The 24513-nt window shown below is 43.7% G+C and overlaps 1 protein-coding gene across 2 annotated transcripts; it reads left to right on the plus strand.

Moving 5' to 3' along the window:
- The first annotated feature begins 1740 nt into the window (after window positions 1–1740).
- On the plus strand, window positions 1741–24424 carry KLHL42 (kelch like family member 42). 2 transcript variants are annotated; one of them, XM_005570453.4, is made up of 3 exons: window positions 1741–2682; window positions 13159–13352; window positions 19145–24424. In XM_005570453.4, the coding sequence occupies exons 1-3, from the start codon at window positions 1811–1813 to the stop codon at window positions 19594–19596; spliced, it is 1518 nt and encodes a 505-aa protein (XP_005570510.1). In that variant the 5' UTR covers window positions 1741–1810; the 3' UTR covers window positions 19597–24424. The 2 variants fall into 2 exon arrangements, with proteins under 2 accessions (XP_005570510.1, XP_073862600.1); XM_074006499.1 differs by lacking the exons at window positions 13159–13352; window positions 19145–24424 and adding an exon at window positions 3254–6968.
- The last annotated feature ends 89 nt before the right edge of the window (window positions 24425–24513 follow it).

Raw genomic sequence — 24513 nt, forward strand, 5'->3', positions numbered from 1 at the left:
GAAGAAAACTGAAGTTTGTAAAAACAAACAAACAAACAAACAAAACAAAAACCAAACACATATCTTCTCCAAGTTAAGGACTGTTTATCATAGGTGGTTCTCAAATCTTGGTTTGGGGGAAGTTTTCAAGGTTTTCTGTTTTTGTTTTGTAAGATAAGAGTGAACACACCCTCTGCTTCCTCTCAATCCTTCTCTCTTCTCCTACCCAAAGATAACCCTAACAGTATATTTCTCCCCCCATCCCCTTCCTTGGATGAATTCATGAGCAACACAAAAAGTCCTTCCTGTTATTATTTGGGGTGGGCCTTCTCATTGCAATGGTCAGTGAGAGAACATAGGAAACAAGTGGTCGCTCTTTTCCGAGACGGAGTCTCGCTTTGTCACTCAGGCTGGAGTGCAGTGGCGCGATCTCGGCTCCCTGCAACCTCCGCCTCCTGGGTTCCAGCAATTCTCCTGCCTCAGCCTCCGGAATAGCTGGGATTACAGGCGCGTGCCACCACACCCGGCTAATTTTTGTATTTTTAGTAAAGACGGGGTTTCACCATGTTGGCCAGGCTGGTCTCGAACTCCTGACCTCGTGATCTACCCACCCTGGCCTCCCCCAGTGCTGGGATTACAGGCGTGAGCCATCGCGCTCAGCCAAACTGAACGTGTGATCTCTCTTAATAGTCCTCAGATGATGGGGGCAGGGTAGGTGGAGAAACGGGGTGACAAGAAAAGCTACCTCTTGCAGACATCTATGAGCTGATTTTGTCAGATCTTTTGCGACAGGATAACATTCCGTAATGGCTAGTCCAAGCAGACTGAAGTAGACAAGCAATGGCTCATAGAAAACGTGGTTTAAAACCAGAAGCCACGTGATGTAACTTTATTTAGTCGAACTGCGCTTTCATCTTTCTTTTAATAACTTAGGGAGAACAAAGGGCCCCAGTGGCAAATGCAAGGTCCCCTGCCTCCCAACCCGATTCCTCTGAGAACCTGCTGCCATCTGCCTGGACCTCCTGTAAGATGGCTCCTACGCGACGACTCTACCAGAGAATCAGCTCTACGTGCCACCAACATTGCCACCAACATGTCCACAGATTGCCTGCTTGCCTCAGCCCACTGACACTCGATGCCGGACTGGGCCAGAAGGACGATCCTAGATTTGATGCCTTTTTGTCTCCCTGGACCAGAGACTCCCTCCTCTTTCCTCCCACGTTCATTTCTTTTTCTTTAGCCCGTGTAAAGCAGCGTGGGAGAGAAAACTAATTTCTTCTCCCTGGGGTACCCCGGAGCATCGCTGCAGCCCCTGGCAGGCGGCGGAGCCGCGCGCCCCGGGCGTGCGGAGAGGCTGCGGGGACGCGCGCCCTCCGCCTCCCGCAGCTGCGCGTCCGCAGCCGGGGCGCCCAGGCCCGCAGCCTCCCGGGCCTCCCCGAGGGCCGGATCCAGCCTGCAGGTCAGGCCGGCGGCCGGGGTCCCACAGGCGGAAGTGAGAAGGGCGGCAGGGGAGGAGGCTGCGGGCTGGGGGCAGGGATTCCCTTCCCGCCTGGCGCCGCCTGGGAGAGCCCGCGCGAGGACGCCCGGCGCGCTCCGCCGGCCCTTTTTTGGCGCTGAGGAAAAGGAGAAGGGCAGAGCCGCCGCCTCGCGGGAGCGGGCCCCGGGAGGAGGGGCCGCTGGAGAGGCCGGGCGAGCGCGGGCCGCCCTCACCTCGCCGCTCCTCCCGGGCCGCCATCCCTCGGCGCCCCGCCCGGAACCGGCGCGCGCGTGGGGGCGGGGAGGCCGGCGCGCAGATCTGGCGGTGAGCGCCGCCGTCCCGGGGCCCCCAGCCATGTCGGCCGAGGAGATGGTGCAGATCCGCCTGGAGGATCGCTGCTACCCGGTGAGCAAGAGGAAGCTCATCGAGCAAAGCGACTACTTCCGCGCCCTCTACCGCTCCGGCATGCGCGAGGCCCTGAGCCAGGAGGCCGGCGGCCCGGAGGTGCAGCAGCTGCGCGGCCTCAGCGCGCCGGGCCTGAGGCTGGTGCTGGACTTCATCAACGCCGGCGGGGCCCGCGAAGGCTGGCTCCTGGGCCCGCGCGGGGAGAAGGGCGGCGGGGTGGACGAGGATGAGGAGATGGATGAGGTGAGCCTGCTGTCCGAGCTGGTGGAGGCGGCCTCCTTCCTGCAGGTCACGTCTCTGCTGCAGCTGCTGCTGTCCCAGGTGCGGCTCAACAACTGCCTGGAGATGTACCGCCTGGCGCAGGTGTACGGGCTGCCCGACCTGCAGGAGGCCTGCCTGCGCTTCATGGTCGTCCACTTCCACGAGGTGCTGTGCAAGCCCCAGTTCCACCTCCTGGGGTCTCCTCCCCAAGCTCCAGGGGATGTCAGCCTGAAGCAGAGGCTGAGGGAGGCCCGGATGACTGGGACTCCTGTCCTCGTGGCCCTCGGGGACTTCCTGGGGGGACCCCTGGCCCCTCACCCCTACCAGGGGGAGCCCCCGTCCATGCTCAGGTACGAGGAGATGACTGAGCGTTGGTTCCCGCTGGCCAACAACCTTCCTCCCGACCTGGTCAATGTCAGGGGCTATGGGTCTGCCATCCTGGACAACTACCTCTTCATAGTGGGCGGGTACAGGATCACTAGCCAGGAGATCTCTGCTGCGCATTCCTACAACCCCAGCACCAACGAGTGGCTCCAGGTGGCCTCCATGAACCAGAAGAGGTAAGCACCCCGGCAGAGTGCTGCTGCCTTCTCATTCATTCACTTGTTCATTAGTTCATGGGCCCGGTGTTTACTGAGCCAGTAAATAGGGGAGGGTGTGCTGAGGTGGAAATGACATCTTCAGGAATGTTGTTGGCCTTGGTGCTGGCAAAGTTCCCAGTGAACTAAGAAATTGCGAAGAGGAACTCCCCAGTGAGGTCAAGTAGTGGAGTGGTTTTTTGGCAGGTATTGTGCCTTTAGGTGAATCTGCTTTCTTTGTCTCTGTTCTTGTGAAAAAAGATGTCGTGATTTCCTATAAGAATACTTTAAAAGAAAATTGCTCCTTAATTTTTAAAAAAATTTTTCTTAGTTTTTAGGATTCGATCCTGATGGTAATGACACACTGGACAGTAACCTGTGACACTGACTTTGGGGGATTTTTTTCTGTTGTCAGTGACTGTGACAGCAGAGAGTCTTTCACACTGTGACACCCATCATGACCAAGAGATAATCACTGGAAATGTATTAACATTTGCAATAGGGGTTGCTTTTCTTATTTTTTATCTTCTCTTTTGCTTCCTTCCCTGGACAGCCATCGTCATGACCCAAAGCTTGAGCCTGGAAGTGTTCAACTATAGAATTGGAATATTTTCATTTACCCAACCTTCTCCCCCTCCCATCCTGCAAATCCCTCCTGCCTCCAATATGGGTGACTTGAAGAAAGGAAGAGGAGGAGCTTGGGGAGTGGGATGAGAGGGGAGAAGGGAAACGAACCAGGGAAGGAATATGAAAACAAGAGCAAAGAGCATATACAGGAAGAGATGGTAGGAAATAAAGACGGTAGCGCCGAGGAGGCCTCAGAGTCATTCAGAAGCAGGGAAGAGAATCAACGTAACTCAAGAAAGAATGAAAATACCCTTTCTTCCCATCCACGTGTTTCCATCTCAGTCCTCACAGGGTCCTGGTCCTGAAGTGTGGAGCAAGGAATTGGGGAACTCACAGCTAGGCGAAGGAAGTCTTAACAGTAACAGAGAATCCTTTATATATCTATCTATTTGACTCGAGGGTCCTCCTTGGCCAGGGATTATTTGGGGAAATAACTGGCTTTATTTCTCCTATAATATGGAATTCATTTTGAAAAGTATGCTTTTTTCCCTGATAATACATGGTTACAGAAAACTAGAAAATGGAAAAGAATGAAGAAGCAAAAAGATGATTATTACCACTCGTTCTTCCTAGAGGCAGTAACTGCAGGTTGGCATATTTCCTGCCAGCCCATTTTTAATGCATTATTTGCACCATTGAGATGATACCATATTTAAAATTTGGTATCAGAAGTGTTATTTTAAAACATTCTATGCGCTGTAATTGAAACAACAAAGAAACATTGTGTGGCTATGGGTGGTGGTCTGATTAGGGGTGGGCGGCCCTGAGTTCTCTGTCTCCTCTTACATGCCTCCAGCTACACATCATTTGACGCTCACCAGGCCATCCTTAGTACCGCAGTTCCTCACAGTTCTTTCTTCCCTTCATACATCCTTGGTAGTCTTTGTCTTTTTTCTAGGAAGGCCCTTTTCATCCCCTGAAAAAAAAAAAAAGCATTCAAGTAATGCATGAATGCATGCTTCTTAGAAAAACTGCAAATTACACAAAAATACAGAGTAAGAAGAGGAAATGTCTGCCCTCAGGGTACAGAAAAAAAGTGTCAGTGTATCGACAGACTTTTGTTACCTTTAGATATTATAAATGTATAAACATCTATATTTGTAAATTACATGTATACTTATATAAATACACTTAACCCTTAAGTAATGTGGGGGCTAGGGACACCGACCCCTGCACAGTCAAAAATCCCCATATAACTTTTGACTCTCCCAAAAACTTAACTACTAAATAGCTTACTGTTTACCAGGCGCCTTACCAATAATATAATCAATTAAAACATTTTGTATATGTATTATATACTTTATTCTAACAATAAAGTATGCTATAGAAAAGAAAATGTTATTAAGAAACTAAGGAAGAGAAAATTAAGCGGAAGTGGATCATCCTTAATCGTCTTGACACTGAGTAGGCTGAGGAGGTAGAGGAAGTATTGGTTTTGCTGTCTTGGGTGGCAGAGGCAGAAGAAAAATCTGAATATAAGTGGACCCTCGCAGTTCAAACCCGTGTTATTAAAGGGTCAGCTGTATAAGTATGTTGATAGTGGTTAACAATAGGGGAAAAGTGTTTATGTATATTAATGTGCACGGTGGTGTGTCACCTTACACATTTTAAAAATTCTAAAATTGACTAGGTTGTAGTGATTATTATGGCACTTGATATTTCCACTTAACCATAGCTGAGAGTTTTTTCTCTGTCAACAAATGTAGATCTACCTCACACTTTTTAATGGCTGTGTGTCATTCCACCCTAAGGATGTACCATAATGTAATTAGCCTTTCCCTTATTTATGAACATTTTGGTCACTTCCATTTGCACTGGATGTTTCAATAAGCATTGCCATATTGAACATCCTGGTAGATGTGCGTGTATCTTGGTAGCCATATGTGAGTTAGTTTCCTATGTCAAAATTCGTGGAATCTCTGGATAGGTAGGGCAAAGTGTATGCATTTTTTTTTTTTGAGACTCTGTTGCCCAGGCTGGAGTGCAGTGATGCGATCTCAGCTCACTGCAAGCTCCACCTCCCAGGTTACGCCATTCTCCTGCCTCAGTCTCCTGAGTAGCTGGGACTACAGGCGCCTGCCACCACGCCTGGCTAATTATTTTTTGTATTTTTAGTAGAGATGGGGTTTCACTGTGTTAGCCAGGATGGTCTCGATCTCCTGACCTCATGATCCGCCCACCTCTGCCTCCCAAAGTGCTGGGATTATAGGCGTGAGCCACCGTGCCCAGCTGCGTATACATGTTTTAAGTTTTGTTGAAGCTGGGTGCAGTGGTTCACGCTTGTAGTCCCAGCTACTTGGGAGGCTTAGGCAGGAGGATCACTTGAGCCCAGGAGCTGGAGGCTGCGGTGCACTCTGATTGGGCTTGTGAATAGCCATTGCACTCCAGCCTGAGCAACATAGTGAGGCCCCATCTCTATAAACAGTTAAAAATAAATAAATCAATAGATTTTGGTTGCTCCTGCCAAATTGCCCATCAAAAATATTCTTCTGATTTCTTCTTCCATCAACAGTGTTTGTACTTGCCAGTTCCCTATACTCTTGCCAAGATAGAATATTATCATCTTTTTTTCCCCAAACCTAATGGGCAAAAACACTAGTGTGATTTTTCCCAATTAGAAGAGAGATTATTCTTTTTATATGTTGGCCATTTGTATTTCTTTTGTAAATGATCTTTGCCAGTTTTCTAAAAATTGGCTTATTTTCTTCACATTCGAGAAGTTCCATGTGTGAATACAGATATTAATCTCTCGTCTGTTACGTAATGTTGTGCATGTTTTCCCATGCAGTTATTTTTTCTGCAATATTCAAAAATAAGATCCCAAAGTGACTGGGTAGGTGAAATTGTTGCAGAGAGGGGTGGGTGGGAGTTACGATGAAGCCGAGAACTATTGCCCCACCAGAAGAGGGCTCTGCCTCTCAGCCACAGCTGGTTACTTCCACGTGGAAGAGAGAAAATGTTGCCAGACATCCAAATATCCCTTTTTTTTTTCTTTTTTAAAGAGATGGGGTCTTGCTTTGTCACCAGACTGGAGTACAGTGGTGTGATCATAACTTACTGCAGCCTTCAACTCTTGGGCTTAAGCAATCCTCCTGTTTCAGCCTCCCCAGTAGCTAGGACTACAGGCATGCAATACCATGCTCAGTTAACTTTTTAAAATTAAATATTTTTTTTTTGTAGAAATGGGGGCTATGTTACCCAGGCTGGTCTTGAACTCCTGGCCTCAGGTAATCCTCCCATTGTGGCCTCCCAAAGTGCTAAGATTACATGCCACCATGCCTGACCCTCCATTATATCTTCTAATTGATTATTGATGCTGTATTGGAAATTGTACCCTTCTTTAGCTCCCTCTGCTTTGACTCAGGTATGACATATCTCCCAGGAGTTCCTTCCTGAACTCTCGTTTGGGCTGAATGTTCCATCTCTGCTCCTCTAGCATCTCATGCCCACTCCCCCACTTGAATTGGCATTCTCTCCTCTCTGCCTTCCCATCAGGAGCTAGGACTTATTCAATGCTTATGTATAGCCCTACTCCTAACAAGATGTCCAATAATAATAGGTGCTTAAAATACGTGTTTTCTTTAAAAAAAATTATGCAATATATTTTTACATTATTGTAATAAAAGTTAATGTATAATTTTATATTTCGCTTTATTTGTAACACTATAGTGAACATTTTTACCTTGGTAACAGTCATTATATTTATTTAGAGTAGCTGAGAAATAATGAGAGACATCATTTAATTGACCACTTAACTCTGCATTAGGTGCTGTTCCCGCTGCTTTGCATGTATTATCTCACTTATTCTTCACAAGGGCTGTTAGGCAGGTTCCCATTCTAAAGAGACAGGAAGTGAGGCACAGAGAAGTTAAGTAAATTGCTCAAGGATGTGTAATAAGTATAGCAACCAAAATGTAAATATCCATTGATTAGTTATAACCACTTAAATTGTTGATAAGTTTTGGCTTTTAGACTTGCAGGGACCATCTTCATGCACATTTCCCCCCTTATTTTTGTTAAAAAATATTTCCTTCTAAGAAATGGAGCACAGATCTCTTGTGGTACTGTGCTACTTTTTAGAATTTCATCATGTGTGCCTCAGCTCCACCACAGCCTTTAAGCCCAGCATTTTTCTAGTCACAATTGGATATACAGAAACTGATGACATAGTTGCTGCCCTCAAGAAGTTTAAAATTGAGTTTAGATGATGAGACAAGTAAAAATGAAACCTAGTATGGAGTTGTTCCTGGATGATGCATCCAGTGCAAGTTATGCATGCACTGGAAGTAATTTGGAACCTTGAGAAAGAAAACCAGATTTTGGCCTCTGGCTATGCAGAATTTCACATCTACTTTGATTCACCTTTGTCGGAGACTGCTTTGGGATGTATCAGTATTTTACTTTGAAAAAGGGGTCAAATGTAGAGCAGTTCACTTTTCCCAGGGACTGAATAGTGCAGTGATCCAGAATCTTAAATAGCAGGAACTCTAGGATTGAGAGATTTTTTTTTTTTTTTTGAGAGGGAGTCTCGCTCTGTCCCCCAGGCTGGAGTGCAGTGGCGCGATCTCGCCTCACTGCAAGCTCCGCCTCCCGGGTTCACGCCATTCTCCTGCCTCAGCCTCCCGAGTAGCTGGGACTACAGGCGCCCGCCACCACGCCTGGCTAATTTATTTTTTGTATTTTTAGTAGAGATGGGATTTCACCATGTTAGCCAGGATGGTCTCGATCTCCTGACGTCGTGATCTGCCCGCCTCGGCCTCCCAAAGTGCTGGGATTACAGACGTGAGCCACTGTGCCCAGCCAATTGAGAGATTTTATAAAGCCTTTTGCACTCTGGAGAAGATAGTGGGTGCTATATGATCATCAGGGGGTAAAAAAGAAATGTTTTGCTCTGTAGGCCAAGTGTGCAACACTGCCTGATGGTCTGAATGTGGGTTTGATCTCACACATTGTCAGGATGTAACTCTTCACACATAAAAGCTTGTGAGACCTTCAGGCGTGGTGGCTCACACCTGTAATCCCAGCACTTTGGGAGGCTGAGGCAGGCGGATCACCTGAGGTCAGAGGTTTGAGACCAGCCTGGCCAACATGGTGAAACCCTGTCTCTACTAAAAATACAAAAATTAGCTGAGTGTGGTGGTGGGCACCTGTAGCCCTAGCTACTCAAGAGGCTGAGGCAGGAAAATCACTGGAACCCGGGATGGGGAGGTTGCGGTGAGCCAAGATCGCGCCACTGCACTCCAGCTTGGGCAACAGAGTGAGATTTTGTCTCAACAACAAAACAAAACAAAAAAACACTTTGTGAGATCGAGGGTGCTTGCTTTCCCTCCTCACTTTAATCAGTGGTAACTTGCAGGAACTGACCACTGTTGCAGCAGTTTGTTCGTTAATGTTCTCCATTTCCAAAGCTTTCTCTAGTCTTTTCCCTTGCCCTGCACTTTAGCTCTGAAAATGGAGTTGGAGTGATTCCTCCTGTTCCTTGTGTGAATACAGCAAGGCTGGGAGAGAGACTTTAATAAACAAGTGTCTCCTGGCAGAGATGGAATTGCAGTTCTCAGCCTTAGCGTTTGCTGAGCTGTCCCTTCTCCTCTCAGCCAATGTTTACCATTTTTGGAGCATTTCTGTGGTTGATGTTGTAGTAGAGCCTGGGAATAGTGCAAGAAAGAAAACTGTATGTCTATTCACAGTCCCCCCCCTGCCCCCCCCATTTAATTTTGGCCAACAGTTTAAATTGCTTTTTGCATCTTTGCTTTTGGAGTTTCTTAGAGCTGGGCATAAGTAGCAACAATGACTACCTCTATTTTCTGCCCTTCCCCTTCTCCCCTTCCTAGTCCCTAGGGGAAATTAATGCGTAGGGACGTGGCAGAAGGCAAGTAGATGAAGGGGAAAGAGGAGACAAAAGGACCTGCCCACAGACTTAAGCAATTGTGTTCTGAGTGATTGAGAAAGGACTTTTGAAAGGATCTTGGCATTTTGTTCTAATTTTTAGTCTGGTGGTAAGCAAACTTCTTTCTCTACATAGGGAGTCATAATGATGGTTTTCATTTCCTGAGCTCTTACTCGGGGTCAGGTATTGTAGACACAACTTGAGGTGTCACTTCATATGAATGCTCACAACATCTCTATGAGGTAGATGTTATGAATCCCATTTCCTTAAAGTGGAAACTGAGGCTTTGTGAGTTTAATTACCTTCCATATAATCACAGGGCTAGACTCGAAGCCACCCAGACCTCTGTGTCATCTCGCCTTCCTGTGGTTGTATGTAGCTACTGTTAATCCTTGAGATCTGTGTGCTGGTGTTTAGCATGTTTCATGTTACTTAACTTTTAGGGATTTAAAGAGCTTTTTAAGCCACACATGGTGGCCTAGCTACTTGGGAGGCTGAGTCAGGAGGATCGCTTGAGGCCAGGCGTTCAAGGCTGCAGTGAGCCATGATCAGGCCACTGCATTCCAGCCTGGGCAATGAAATGAGACCCTGTCTCTTAAAAAGTTCTCCTTTAAAAAAAAAAAATTCTTATAAGTGACCTTGAAATGCAATTGTGGTTTTATCTAATTTTTTTCACTTAAAACAGAAATTTTAATGATAATATTTTTATTGCAAGTAACAAGTATATAGCTATGATAAATGATTTGTTACTTGGTCTTGAAGTTCTTCTTTTTAACTCCTGAACATAGTATGTTAATATTAAGAAAATACTGTAGAGATGATAATTTTGAAAGGCGGTTGATAGCTTGAATTTATACCTTTACCATTCAGGAGGTGAAGACTGGAAGAATTTTTTTTTTTTTTGAGACGGAGTCTTGCTGTGTCTCCCAGACTGGAGTGCAGTGGCGTGATCTCGGCTCACTGCAAGCTCCGCCTCCTGGGTACAAGCCATTCTCCTGCCTCAGCCTCCCGAGTAGCTGGGACTACAGGCACCTGCCACCACGCCCGGCTAATTTTTTGCATTTTTAGTAGAGATGGGGTTTCACCGTGTTAGCCAGGATGGTCTCGATCTCCTGACCTCGTGATCCACCCGCCTTGGCCTCCCAAAGTGCTGGGATTACAGGCGTGAGCCACCACGCCCGGCCTGGAAGAATTATTTTCAGAAAGTTGGAAATGAAGCAGTGAGTGATGAGAATTTGTGGATGAGAGCGCACTTTGTAGAGAGTTCCAGAGTACGTCGCAGTCAGTGACTGTTGCAGTTGACAAATGAGAAACCAACCCTCCTGAGGTTAAGAAAAACTTGGACTTACGACACCCAGAGAAGCATTCCGTAGAATGCCAATGCAGAATGACTTATCTCTGCAACTGCTGTCATTTTCAGCTCTTACTGCATGCCAGATATTGTGCCCTTCTTATCCCCACTTAACAGATGAGAAAACTGAGGAACAGATAAACAGATTCAGTAATTTTTCTAAGGTCAGACAGCAATTGATGTGTGATGATGTCTGAGATTTCCCTGTGTAAGCCCGGACTCATAACCTTTAGCAGTATGCCTCTTTATTAAATGGTCTGATTTTAGGTGGCAATTTCATCTTAAAACAAATTCAGCATTAAAAAGTGTTTGTCTTCAAGTGAATTTGAGCGTGTCGGGGTCTGGAGAGATGGAATCGTTTACTTTAACTGCCTATTCATTGAGCCTCAAAAAGAAGCCCCTTACATGTTTGCTTAGGACAAATGATTATGCTGGATAAATACTAAAAACTGGTTTGATCTTACAAAATTTACTATCTGTGTACTTTTGGGGAGCAAAAACAAATTGTGGCTGGGAAAATTTAGTGCTTGTTTACAAGCTTGATTTCCTTTGGTTCCCCAAATTTGCACACACAGAGAGGGCATCATGGTTGGATTTTAAGGACCATTGGCAGCAAGAAAGGTAAGCAGCAGGAATCAGGGACCCCCCAGTACCTGCCACCCTGACGTCTGTTGGCACAAAAAAGTGGGCTGACTGGCTGGCTGGCCTTAAGGGACAAGACGAGGCTCTGGATGAAGGGTACTCTATTCACGCTCTGATTGGAAAAACAAACTAAAATACATTCAGATACAAACATGATAGGAATCTTTAAAAAATCTTAACTGTTTAGTAGGTGCTTGTTACTAACCTTGTTTCCATAGTCTAATGCATCAGTTTTATTGAACACTTTTTAGGAGATCAAGCATGGGCTTCTTGTTCACTGCTTTTTCTTAATCTACCCCCTTATATAATTTTTTGTGTGTGCATAGTCTCTACCTCCATTCTTTCTTAGTATATTATTATTTTTGAAGACATCATTGTGTTGGAATTAGATGTGGTCTTGAAATTCACTTGGTTTAGCACCTTTATTTCAAACACTAGAAAACAGAAATTTGAATGATAGTATTTTATCTCTGTGTAGTAGTTTCTGATAGACTATTTGATTTAATCATCTCTACCACGTTGTGATGGCTGTTACCACCATTTTACAGATGACGAAGTGAGGTGGTTGGAGCAGGGTCAGACTGCTGGTTATCAGCAGAGCTGGGACTAGAAGCGAGGTCTTCTGATTTGTGCTCAGGTCTTTTTCTGTTGCATCATGCTGCTGCGCATACTCTTGGAAACTTGTGACTGTTGTACATCTCACAGCAGACTGACCCAGCACTCCCAAGTGTTTATCCTTCCTGGCTTTCAAAGGTCTGATTCATCCTTGTGTACTATATCAAAACAAATTAATTTTGTGTTACTTTTCAGTTCAAAAATCATAAGACTTATTTAGTGTCTGAAGCTGATGAGCAGCATTTAATTATTTACTGAATATAGAGCTGGAAATCATTGTACATCTCTTTTTCAAGTTACTTAATTTAATGAAAGATGAGCATTTGTCAATAGAAGTATTTGTTGAATTAACATATGTAAAGACTCTAAGAATGCTGGATCAAAATATTCTTGAGGCTGGTTGTGGTGTCTTATACCTCTAATACTAGCACTTTGGGAGGCTGAAGCAAGAGGATCACTTGAGGCCAGGAGTTCAAGATCAGCTTCGACAACATAGTGAGATGCCATCTTCACAAAACATTTTTATAAAAAATTAGCTGAGTATAGCTGAGTATGGTGGTGCATACCTGTAGTCCAAGCTACTCAAGAGGCTGAGGCAGGAGACTCTCTTGAGCCCAGGAGTTCAAGGCTGCAGTGAGCTATGACTGTGCCGCTGCAATCTAGCCTGGGTGACAGAGCAAGACCTTATTTCATAAATAAATTAGTAAATAAATAAGTAAATACAAACTGAATTTGTTCAGTGCTGACCTCTTCCCATCTTATATGTTGTGAAGCAGTATGTCAGATGCCTTTGGAGCGGGGAGGCAGGACCAGTGTCCTGCTCAGGTGTACTGGTGGTGCAAGCGTCTCCTGACCCACCCTTTAGCAGTCACCCCTCATACCTGCCTGTCTGTCTCGGCAGCACCAGTGTGTCCCTAAGATGAAGCCATACTACTCAGTAGGAAGAATGAAATAACCATTCTGAGAGGTGAAAGACAACCGGGTGAGGTGGGTGCCTTCCCCTCTTACTTTTGTGCCTGCCCCTGAAAGAAAGTGTGGAGTTTAGTGTATACACACTGTCTTTGGTTGCTGGACTAAGGCTGAACAAGGTTAATAACTTGTTGTATTGAACTGCTTATCTTCGATAGCTAGTGTTTGGACAGTGTGCCATTCCCGTGGAATCTTGGGGACAGGAGTAAGGTTCGAGAAGCCATCCTTTTCTCCTCTGTCCTCAGGTGGAATGGCCCCCAACGGGGAGAGCTAATTTTCTTCTGATGTCCAGGAGAGTTCATGCCGTCGTTACACTTCTCATTGATCAGAAGAACTAACTCTGTGGGCCTGTGTGTCTCTCTTTCAGGTCTAACTTCAAACTTGTGGCTGTTCATTCAAAACTCTATGCCATTGGAGGGCAGGCCGTTTCTAACGTTGAGTGTTACAACCCTGAGCAGGATGCGTGGAATTTTGTGGCGCCCTTACCCAATCCTCTGGCTGAGTTCTCTGCCTGTGAGTGTAAGGGAAAAATTTATGTCATTGGAGGATACACTACCAGAGGTAAGTGAAGGGACCAGGTAGGTGGTCTGCCCATGTGTAGGCGTCAGCAGTCTGGGAAGAGCAAGAGGGTGTCAGAGGAAACCCCGACATATCCAAGTGTCATGTTATGCTTCAGTAGTGTACACTTACACATCTGGGATGATTGGGACAGGAGGGATCTTTTGATAACTTCGTGTGAGCATGGGGAAGGGAGAGCTGTGAAAAAAATACGTTCTCTTTTTTTTGCTTCTGGAAACCCAGCTTTTTGGTCAGCTGTCTTGTGATTTGGCTGGGCCTGGTTTGTGGGGATCGCTTTCTGAGGTTGGGTAGGTCTTTGGAGAAGATTATCCGGGAATTCCCATCCTTATCACCAACACACAGCAAACCTGCCCCCATCCACCATTATGGAATTTAGTACCAGAGCATCCTTGCAAATTAGTTCTCATTTTCTCTTTGTGAGCACACACACATCAGACAGAGGTTCCAGAAACCCAGCTTTAGGACAGTGGTCACACACCACAGGAGGAGCAAGAACATGAATACAAGAGAGCTCTTTCCTGACCAGCAGTGGGAGGTGGTTGTACTATCTATTTATTTGTTTATTTATTTTTTGAGATGGAGTCTCCCTCCGTCACCCAGGCTGGAGTGCAGTGGCACGATCTCGGCTCACTGCAGTCTCCACCTCCCAAGTTCAAGCACTCCTCCTGCCCCAGCCTCCCAAGTAGCTGGGATTACAGGCATACACCACCACGCCCAGCTAATTTTTGTATTTTTAGTAGAGATGGGGTTTCACCACATTGGCCAGGCGGGTCTGTAACTCCTGACCTCAGGTGATCCACCTGCCTCAGCCTCCCAAAGTGCTGGGATTACAGGTGTGAGCCACTGCTCCTGGCCTGGTTCTACTATTTATTAAAATGTGCATATGTGTTTTTCACTTTTTTGGCAGGCATTGTATAGTTAATAATTTGGAAATGAAAAAATTTCTCCACAAGTTTATTTATTTTTTGTGGAGTCGAGGTCTCCCTATGTTGCCTAGGCTGGTCCTGAATTCCTGGGCTAAGTGATTGTTCTGCCTTGGCCTCTCAAAATGCTGGGATTACAGGCATGAGCCACCATGCCCTGCTTGCCAGCAAGTTTTATACTGCTCTTCTTGGTAGGGAATTGTCTCATGTAACAGTGATAGGGAACAGTGTAGTTGTTGGCGGGACACAGTGGCTCATGCCTGTAATCCAGCACTTTGGGAGGCTTAGGCAGGAGGATTGCTTGAGTCTGAGAGTTCAGGACAGGCCTGGGCAACACAGCAAGACCCCTTCTTTAAAAATGAAAAGAAAAAAATTAGCTGGATGTGGTGTCATGTACCTGTAGTTCCAGTTACTTGGGAGGCTGAGGCAGGAGGATCGCTTGAGCCCGGGAATTCAAGACAGGCCTGGGCAACATAGCAAGACCCCTTCTTTAAAAATGAAAATAAACAAAATTAGCTGGATGTGGTGGCATATACCTGTAGTCCCAGTTATTTGGGAGGCTGAGACAGGAGAATTGCTTGAGCCAGGGGTTTGAGGCTGCAGTGAGCTATGACTGCCCCACTGTACCCCAGGCTGGGTGACAGAGTGAGACCCAGTCTCTAAAATTAAAAGAAAAAAAAAAGAGAGAAAGAAAAAAGAAAACTGTGGTTGTGGGAAGACAGACAATGGGGGACAGTCAAGCAGAGGGGTGCCTTTCCTTCCCTCCACTCTCCAAAGCAGATGTCTCCAAGTTACCTCTTACCCCAGGAAATCTATTTCTGCATTTGGTCTGTCTGACTCTGTGGAGCCCAGGACTTACAGAAAAGGTGTAACCTGGCTCTTAGGACTTTAAGCCACATTAAAGTAGTAGAGTTGCCGTTTTATTTGACATGGTGAAATGAACTGCCACTCCTTCGTGGTACCATATGGGCAGGACAGAGCTCTTCAGCCCTGGCTAACAAGCACGAAGAAGACCTGTGAGGCCGCAGCAGCCGTGGGGACTTCCCAAAGGACAGAAATCCACAGGCTAACAGAGCATCCAGATAGGTGACAGAAATTCCTTCCACCATCTCCAAATGTGTCCTGTTTTGGGGGATTTACGTTAGGAAGAAGTTAAAATGTAAAGTATTTGATGAACATCTGATTTATTTCTTTTCAGAGTAAGTCTTAACATGAATTCAGTGGGGAAGATGGTGGGAGGTGTGTTAGTTTCCTGTGGCTGCCATAACAAGTGAGTATACACTTGGTGGCCTAAAACAACAGAAATATATTTTCTTATAGTTCTGGCGACCAGAAGTCAGAAGTCAAGGTGTCAGCAGGGCTGTGTTCCTTCTGAGGCCTCTAAGGGAGGATTCCTCCTTGCTCCTTCTAGTCTCTGGTAGCTCGGCGCCCCTTGGCTGGTGGCTCCATGATACCCCTGCCTCCATCTTCACAGGGCCTTCTCCTCTGTGTGTGTCTGTGGCTTCTCCCCTTCTGTCTAAGGACAGTTGCCACTGTTGGATGTAGGCCCCATCTGGGTAATCCAGGAAGATCTTGTCTTAAGGTTTTTAACTTAATTACATCTGCAAAGATCCCCTTTCTTTTTCTTTTTTCCCTTGAGATGGAGTCTCACTCTATTGCCCAGGCTGTAGTGTAGTGGCACAGTCATAGTTCATTGCAGGCTCAACCTCCTGGATTCAAGCGATCTCCCACCTCGGCCTCCCAAAGTGCTGGGATTACAGGCGTGAGCCACTGTGCCTGGCCCAAAGATTCCCCCCGCTTTATTATTATTATTTTTTAAATAAAATCACCATTCACAGGTTCAGGGAATTAGGAAATTGACGTATCTTGTTAGGGACAACCATGCAACCCACTGAAGCGTTGTGTATATTTATGTATTTAAGGAGAGGGAAGACAAAGAGAAGTGACCTTTTTTTTCCCACTCCAAGTTTTCATTATTTGTTGAGCTGTTCCCAATGTCCCTCTCTGGTGACTCTCCACTAAAGATAGTTTACAACTTTTTCTTTACATATAATTGAAAAAAAAAAAAAAGAGAGACTTAGTGTAGTATTTCTTTGATCTTCAACATTGGTTGTCAGGTTACAGTGATTAACTTTATAGGTTTAGACTAAGCTATGGGCCCCTCAGTCCCCCAGAACTCCTGTGTTTATGTAGTAATCCCCCTCTCTCTCGTGTGTGTGTGTGTGTGTGTGTGTGTGTGTGTGTGTGTCTTTTCTTCTAGGAAAGTAAATATTCCCAGTTATTTACCTATGAGCAATTCTAAGAATTCTCATTCCTCTCTAGGTTGAGTAACACAGACTGCATCTTGTGGGCTGACATAACGCACATATGTGCTTTGACTTCTCTTGTAACCAAGAGCTGTTCAACACTGACAGGCGGCACTGTAACCCAAAGAGTACTTTACTGGTAGATTTCCTAGTTTTTCCATGACCCTGGCTGAGCAAATGTTCTTTAGATTTGACCTAGAAAACCCTTCTTGTGTGTTTTGTAGCTTCACAAGCCACTGCTAATGTACCTTCTTCACTTGGGCCACCCACCGTGATTTCTGTTCTGGATTCCCTGAGCCAAATACCCTTGATGGGATGGTTCAGTGATGTGGATGGATGGCTATTTGTATAAGGGTTGACAACTAGTTTTTTAAAATGGGAGAGCTGGGCAGTTACTTATACTCTGAAGCCCTCCTCTTTCTCTGCTGGGGCTTTCCCAGCACTTCCTAATAGTTCCGTGTATTTCAGATAAGACATCATGATTGTTAGGGAAAAAAAAAAAAGAAAGTTAGTTTTTAGCCTCCTGACTTTTTAAGTCAAGTGAGACTTTAAAATTTAGTAAATAATAGCTCATTTTTATGGTAGCTATTTGATGATTTTAATTCTTTAGCGGCACTGAAGAAATTCAAAGAAGTTCAGTAGAGAGTAATAGCTGTAAAGGGAAGAAGGGTGATTTGTCAAACTTCAGAATCAACTTTAAATGTAAAAACAAAAAGATCATTCCACCAACTCAAGCCACCTCTTCATGGTCTGAGCCCTTGTTGAGTGAGGAGAGAAAACATTTACAGAACACCTGGAAAGACCTCTGGGCCTGGAGCTTAGAAATATGTGGAAGCCTCATATAATGAGTTCTTTATTCATTCGGTGGACAGCCAGGTCACTAAGGAGCACTTTTTGATAAATTAGTGACTAAAATCCCCTTGGGCCATCTCCTAAAATAATCTTTATCGTAATAGCTACAGTAAAAAGAAAGAAGGAGAGGTATTAATATGGGTGGAAGTCAGGACAGTTTCCTAATGCCGTGGCTTACAATTCTGAGATTTCTCCAGGCATCAGGACATGTGCACGCACAGGACTTTGTCTGCTCTCTTAGGAGATCCTTTAGTTGGTATCAGATGTGGCTGTGGAGGGTGCTCTTTAAGCATTGCTAACTATGGGTGGGTCTCTCTCAGAAGGAAGGACTGTAAGAGGTATGCAACTTCTGAGAAAATGAGCTGTCTTCTCTTACCAAGCGTCTGCAGCCAGCACAGTGCTGTAGGCTTTAGTTGTCTGTCAGTTCCCAAGCTGAGCTGTCTCCTTCATGGATAGGATTTGTTTGTTTAGAAAAAACAACAAACGAAGTTCATTCTGTTTATAACTCAGAGCATTTGTTTTTTCTGCTGTGGCTAAAATACTTATTTATTCTTTCCTAGAGGAGAAAAGAAAAAGAGAACAATTAAAAACAAGAAAAACAAAACTAGATATTCTAAATTTCACAAGTGTTTTTCACAAAGAGACTAGGCAACATTTTTCCTTAAAGAAAATTACTTTTTTTTTTTTGAGAGACCAGGATCTCACTCTCTCACCCTAGCTGGAATGCAGTGACATGATCACAGCTCACTGCAGCCTCACCCTCCCAGGCTAAAGTGATCCTCCCACCTCAGCCTTCCAAGTAGCAGCTGGTACCATAGGTGCACACCACCATGCCTGGCTAATAATAGTCTCAAACTCCTGGGCTCAAGTGATTTTCCTGCTTCAACCACCCAAAGAGGTGGGATTACAGGCATGAGACACCATGCCTGGCTGAAAATCATTATTGATTTAAAATGTCAGAGCAACCTTTTATCTAGACTTTGATCTTATCTACACTACAACTGTCTCTTGTGAGGGACATGGGAAGACCTTTGTTAGTGTCTCTCTGGTGATAAAATTGGGAAACCAAGGCTGGACATGGTAAAGACCCTGCCTTTACAAATAATAATAATTAAAAAAAACTGGAAAACTGAATTGCCAAGTGATTCTGTGGCTTGTTAGAAGGCTGCAGGTGAGGCTTTGATGCATTTCTCCTGAAGTGTAATGTTGTGTCCTTTTCACTGGACAGCCCCTGGAAATCCTGTGTTGCTACTTGTCCTGTTTGTTAGGATCAGCTGTCAAGAATAATCTGCTTCCTGCCCAGCCTGGCTTCTGTATTAAGTAGTCGGTAATTTTGTAGCTATTGATGAGGGGTCTGAGGCACTTACTTTTTTTTACACTGACCTGGTGGTTCACGGGTGTGGAGATACCAGGGAGGAGGGGCTGTGTGAAAGTCAGAGCTGCTCTTTTTCCTGGTTTTATCCAGTCTGAGTCTCCCAAGGCAGAGACGTTTGGGAGTGAGAAGTGAGTGTGGATGGATCTAAATATATCTCTTCCCAGCCATTTTGAAAATGGTTTTCCCAAGTTGTGCTTTTTCTGAAACAGTTTTTTCTCTTTGTTACCAAATTATGCATGTAGAGTTAGACATTTCTGTACAGCCTTGCCTAGTGGCGTTAGTGGGGGCGGAGTCATCACTTGCCTTTCTTTCTTTCAGACCGGAACATGAACATTTTGCAGTACTGCCCCTCTTCCGACATCTGGACGCTGTTTGAAACATGTGACGTCCACATTCGCAAGCAGCAGATGGTGTCTGTAGAAGAGACCATCTACATCGTCGGGGGGTGTCTCCACGAGCTGGGGCCCAACCGCAGGAGCAGCCAGAGCGAAGACATGCTCACCGTGCAGTCCTACAACACCGTCACCCGCCAGTGGCTCTACCTCAAGGAGAACACGTCCAAATCGGGTCTTAACTTGACTTGTGCGCTCCATAACGACGGCATCTACATCATGAGCAGAGATGTCACCCTGTCGACCAGCTTGGAACACCGAGTGTTCCTCAAGTACAACATCTTTTCAGATAGTTGGGAAGCATTTCGGCGTTTTCCAGCTTTTGGACATAACTTGCTGGTTTCTTCTCTTTATCTGCCCAATAAAGCAGAAACATGACTGAATTGAATTAGTAGATGAAAGAAACCTGGTTCAAGATTTTTTTTAAAATGTGGTGTCCCATTCCAAGGGAGACCGATTCCTAAAGGGTAAAGAAGGGTTAAAGTAGGTCACATATATACAGTAGCAGCTGTAAATAAGCTTACTTGAATTAATTACTTGAAAACTGTTGGAAAAAAGAGACCAACTTTGTTATTTTTTAAATTATTGATTTTTAAATTATGGGAGCAAATCCATCTCCAGACATGATACTCGGGCCAATGACGGATCATCAAAATGTAGATTCATTGTGTCTGTGTGGTAAAGGGCCAAAGTCAATAATTGGAACAAATGGTAAAGATGATTTTAAAATCTGTTGTATTTAGGACCCTTGAGATGTCATTAGCACCTTAAGTGAGAGGTTTTCTTATCAATGTGCTTGACAAGCATTCATATTAACATACTCATTCTCTCTTCTCCATCACCCATACCCACACATACATCTAGTATGTTTAAAATAGGGTTCTGTGTTCAGATATTTTGTTTGCACACTACTTTTTAGGAAACTTATAATGATGGAGCCCTACAGTGAATCCTTACCAGTGTTCAGTCCTCCCCAAAACTTGGATAAAAATATTCTCAGCTATTTTTCCAGCCGTTTTTGCAGTTACAAATGCTGAATGAATAGACTGATGTAACCTTTTATTTTATTTATGTGACAGACTGCATATTTATGTGGACACATAGGTTGCATTGCTAGGCATTCTGTATGGTTTTAAAGAGGATATATTATTTAGAAAAATGGATATATGAATATTTTTAAAAATTGAGTCTTAAATTTAAATGGGAAGGGAAGAAAACACCAAATAAGAAAAAAATTTGCCTTTAAGAGTTACCTTTATTGAATGTATTTGACTTAGTTCTTATTTTAAGGCTAAAAACACTTTGTCATATTTAAGTCAGGCAACTTTCTAATTTAATCTTAGCTTTGTAATTCATGTTTTTGCTTTTGTAGACTAAGGTAAGGACAGCATTTAAATATTTGTGCTGGAGTGAGGGGAAGACTCTTACAGAAGTGGAATGGTTTCTGGTGGTATTTCTGAAGTTAGGTAAAGTGCTTTACTTGCCTTGGTTAATTGAAATAGAATTCAGCTCAAGCAGTTGTTTTCACTGAGTGAGTTAACAATAAAAGCTTCTGCCAATCATAGATCAACATTCCTCAAAATATACTCATACTTATGGAAATTTTATTTTGATTGAAAACACTCTGAAATTATGTGATATTTTGTGATGGAATCAGTTAAACTGTGAGCTGGATTCCATTTTTCTGCAGTAACAGCAGGCAGAACCATTTCAGTTAGCATGTGCCTCACTTTTAAGAAAGTCCCGTAGGGGGAGAAAAAACTGTCGGAACAAATTCATGCATTCAACAAACACTTACTGAGTGCCTGGAGTATGCCGTCCACTGTGCAGATGTAGGTAGGACAGGGGCTAATCACTTAGAGTTCTTCAGTTTATTAGCGGAGTCATTACAGGGTTTCTTTACAACCATGGCCTCTAGTATACTTAAAATAAGGGTCCAGTTATAAAAAGCCTATTTGCACAACTTTTTGGGAATACTTCTATTAACTAAAATGAGGTAAGCCATTATTTTGGACATAGAGATCTTTGTATCTTATCACCAAATAATCTTATCTCTAGTCTACTTAGAACTTTGTAAGGGTTTCTAAGCTGTGCCCATTTATTCCCAAATATTATGCCCTTAAAAAATAACCTCTGAACCAAAATCTTCCCAGGAATAGTACTTAATAGATTTTAATGTTAATTTATATTCATTGTAGAAATGAATTTCCAGTGACCTATAATTTCATTACATATATTTTAAAATTTAATTTATTTTAGATGATGTTAACTTTTTGTTGCTGAAAAGCTTAACGTTTTAAAGACTTAGTCCTATACATTTAGAAGATGAGTCAGTTGAATTAGTACTGGACAAACAGTTGGAGATTAGTTTGCACATAAGCACATCATATCAAATACAATATTCCAGCCAACTAGTTAATTATCTTCCTGATTACATTCATTGGGTCTGTTTGCCTAATGTTGACAATTAAATTCTTGGATCAAGTGGAGGTATGCTGTGATCCACAAAGCTCTTTTATAACCCAGGATTTGTGTGTGTGTGTGTGTGTGTGTGTGTGTGTGTGTGTTTGCATATTATAGCTCTCTTTAAGACAGACATCTAACAAGATTTTGTTATTCTGGGCTGCCAAGAGTACTTGGGAAAGGTGGAATGTGCAATAGGAACCGATCTGTGCATTTTTTGACATCGTCCTTCCTGCTGCGCACATCAGCTCTGTTGACATTTCGAAGGGTAGTTTTAATTTAGCTCTGTTCTCTTGTTGGTGCCAGTATTACATTGAAGACTCTCACCTATGATAGAGGCAATGTTGCTTTGAAAATCTCCCTTCAGGTGGAGCTTGCAGTAAGCTGAGATCGCGCCATTGCACTCCAGCCTGGACAACAGTGCAAGACTCTGTCTCCAAAAAAAAAAAAAAGAAAAAAAATCCCCCTTTATCCCCCAGGACTGTCCTTTACTCTTTGATAGTATCTCTCTATTTTCTTCCCAATTCTCTAAATGCTTTATCATTTTTTTCTGAGATTCTTCTGAGGGATGCTGACCTCCCACTATGGGGAAAGGGGTTGCTTGGAGGACCTGGGGTGGCATTCCCCAACCAGAAGCACCCTATTTTATAGATAGCAGTCTGAATGGTAGAGAGAGTCCTGTGTGTGGGTTATTAGAAGGTTGGTTCTTCCTGTCATTCTCTCTGGCTTTCCTTTCAACCCTCGTAGTTTCAGAGGCCTCTCCCCTTACCATCCTTTAAAAGGTTTTCTGATGAACGTGTAAAAGAGTTGATCATTTCAACAGTACTGGTTAAGTCACAATGACGAAGTGCTGAGAAGGTTATGGGTACCAGGAAGAAACAAACAGAAGATTAGAATGAGAACCAAAGATAATTTAACCCTGCCATTTTTTTTAACACCAAGATCCTAAGTAATTCCAAATGCCTTAGATATCAACAAAAGCTACACACCATTGAGATGGGCAAAATTCTTTCTCTGCAAAGGTAGTAATCAAGTAAATGCCTGTTCTCTCTCAATGAATTGTTGCTTATTGAGCATTGTGGGTGATGTGTTTTCAGATTTCTAGGTGAAGTTCTGACCCTACCTGTTTGGCCAAAGACATAAATTGAGAGGAAAGGCCTTGGTCTTCCTGATCAACCAGCACTTAACGAACAGTGGCTTAATGCAGATCACTCAAGAGGCAGCCTAGCAATGTAAAAGGAATATGAGTAGGGGTTGGCTGCCTTTTTCCTAGACCAGGAGTGGGAAATACATAACACCTGTGCCACCGCTCTTTTAAGGAGGCATTATGAATGAGTGCAGCATTCCTGTCCTCTGTGCCAGGATTTGCTCTTAGAATCCATGTCAGATTGGTGCTTCCAGACATCTATTCCCAGTCCATCAAGTGAAATGAAGGCTGTTTGCCATCCCTGCCTTAGAAGAGTTGAAGGAATCAGGTCGGTAGATACCAACCAAAATGGCTTTGAAAGCAGTGAGCTGATTGAGCTCCAGTTCTGTGGTTACCAGAAATACTGAGTGTCATTTGCAAGACAATGCTAAGAGCTGAGAATACAGACATAAATAAGTCACGGTCCATGACCTTGAAGAGTTTATGGCCTTATAGAGAGGTTCACTGTAATTGTCTTCACCAGGGCATCATCTCAAAAATGCCCACTTTTGTCTGGCACATTGGGGCTCGGTGGTCTGGTGGTCCCTTCGGTCTTGGCCCTATCCTTTGTTTTTGTGATTTGCTAACAATCATCACGAACCAGTTTTGTTTTTCTCTTAAATTTGAACATCACATCCTGTGTTTTAGGTTTTTGCTCTATGCCTTTTTCTCATTCCTTCTCATAGTCTTCTCTGTACTTCTTTTTTTGTGTGCGAAAAAATGAAAATCATATGTAATCTGCTTTATTTAAAAATGCTCACTAAGCACTGCAGACTTTGCAGTTAGGGGCTCAGCAGCTTGGTCCAGTGAAAAGGAGGAGTGAAGCCAGGGAAGTTAGTATCCAAGAGGGGCAAGCTGATTGCATGTGCATTTATACCTATGCCTTTAAAACATTCCCATAAAAAGTATTAATAAAGAAATTTCCATTCCACACTAGGACTGATGAAAAGGTGGTTGATTTTGCCTTGTGATAATTATCAAAGGATAGTTTTTCATCCTTAGGTTTTATTCATATAAGAGTTTTTTTATTTTTATTTTCTCTGTTAACTTAGGAACACATCATAAATTCACACCAACTGACACGTTGCTGACATCTGTACTTGACATAACCATTTTTATTCCTACCGGAAGCATTAAATATAAAAGATGGTTAATTTTGAAGAGCAAAGGGTGCTGAAATGACTTGTACGGCTGGCTGGTGCTTTCTTAAATGGATTGCCATAGTTTAGTAAAGAATGTGATTTACATTATTGTCATTTTTTCTATTAAAACCTTAAGAATGGGGCGCTTTAGCTGTCCCTGCAGTGTTTTCATATCTAGTAGTCATTTTAGGGAAAGTGATAATCTGTAAAATGAATAGTTATGTTTTGATATGACTGATACTTTCTTTGTTAAAAGGGTGTATTAAGTCTTCAATTTCAAGTGTAGCTTAAAAGTGTAAACATTATGTGATTCATTTGAATACAAGAATGCCTATGAAGTACTCACTATAACAGCATTCCTTTTGTGTTTAGGACTATAGAAGAAAATATCTTCAAATAAAGTAGTTCTCAGTCACTTTTTGTTATCTAAGTTGTATGTATCAGTTACGTATGCAGGGCTGTGCCAGGACTGGGAGGAAATGGGTGAAGCGACTTGGGAGCCTG

Source organism: Macaca fascicularis, chromosome 11, assembly GCF_037993035.2.
Source record: "Macaca fascicularis isolate 582-1 chromosome 11, T2T-MFA8v1.1".
Taxonomy (NCBI): Eukaryota; Metazoa; Chordata; class Mammalia; order Primates; family Cercopithecidae; genus Macaca; species Macaca fascicularis.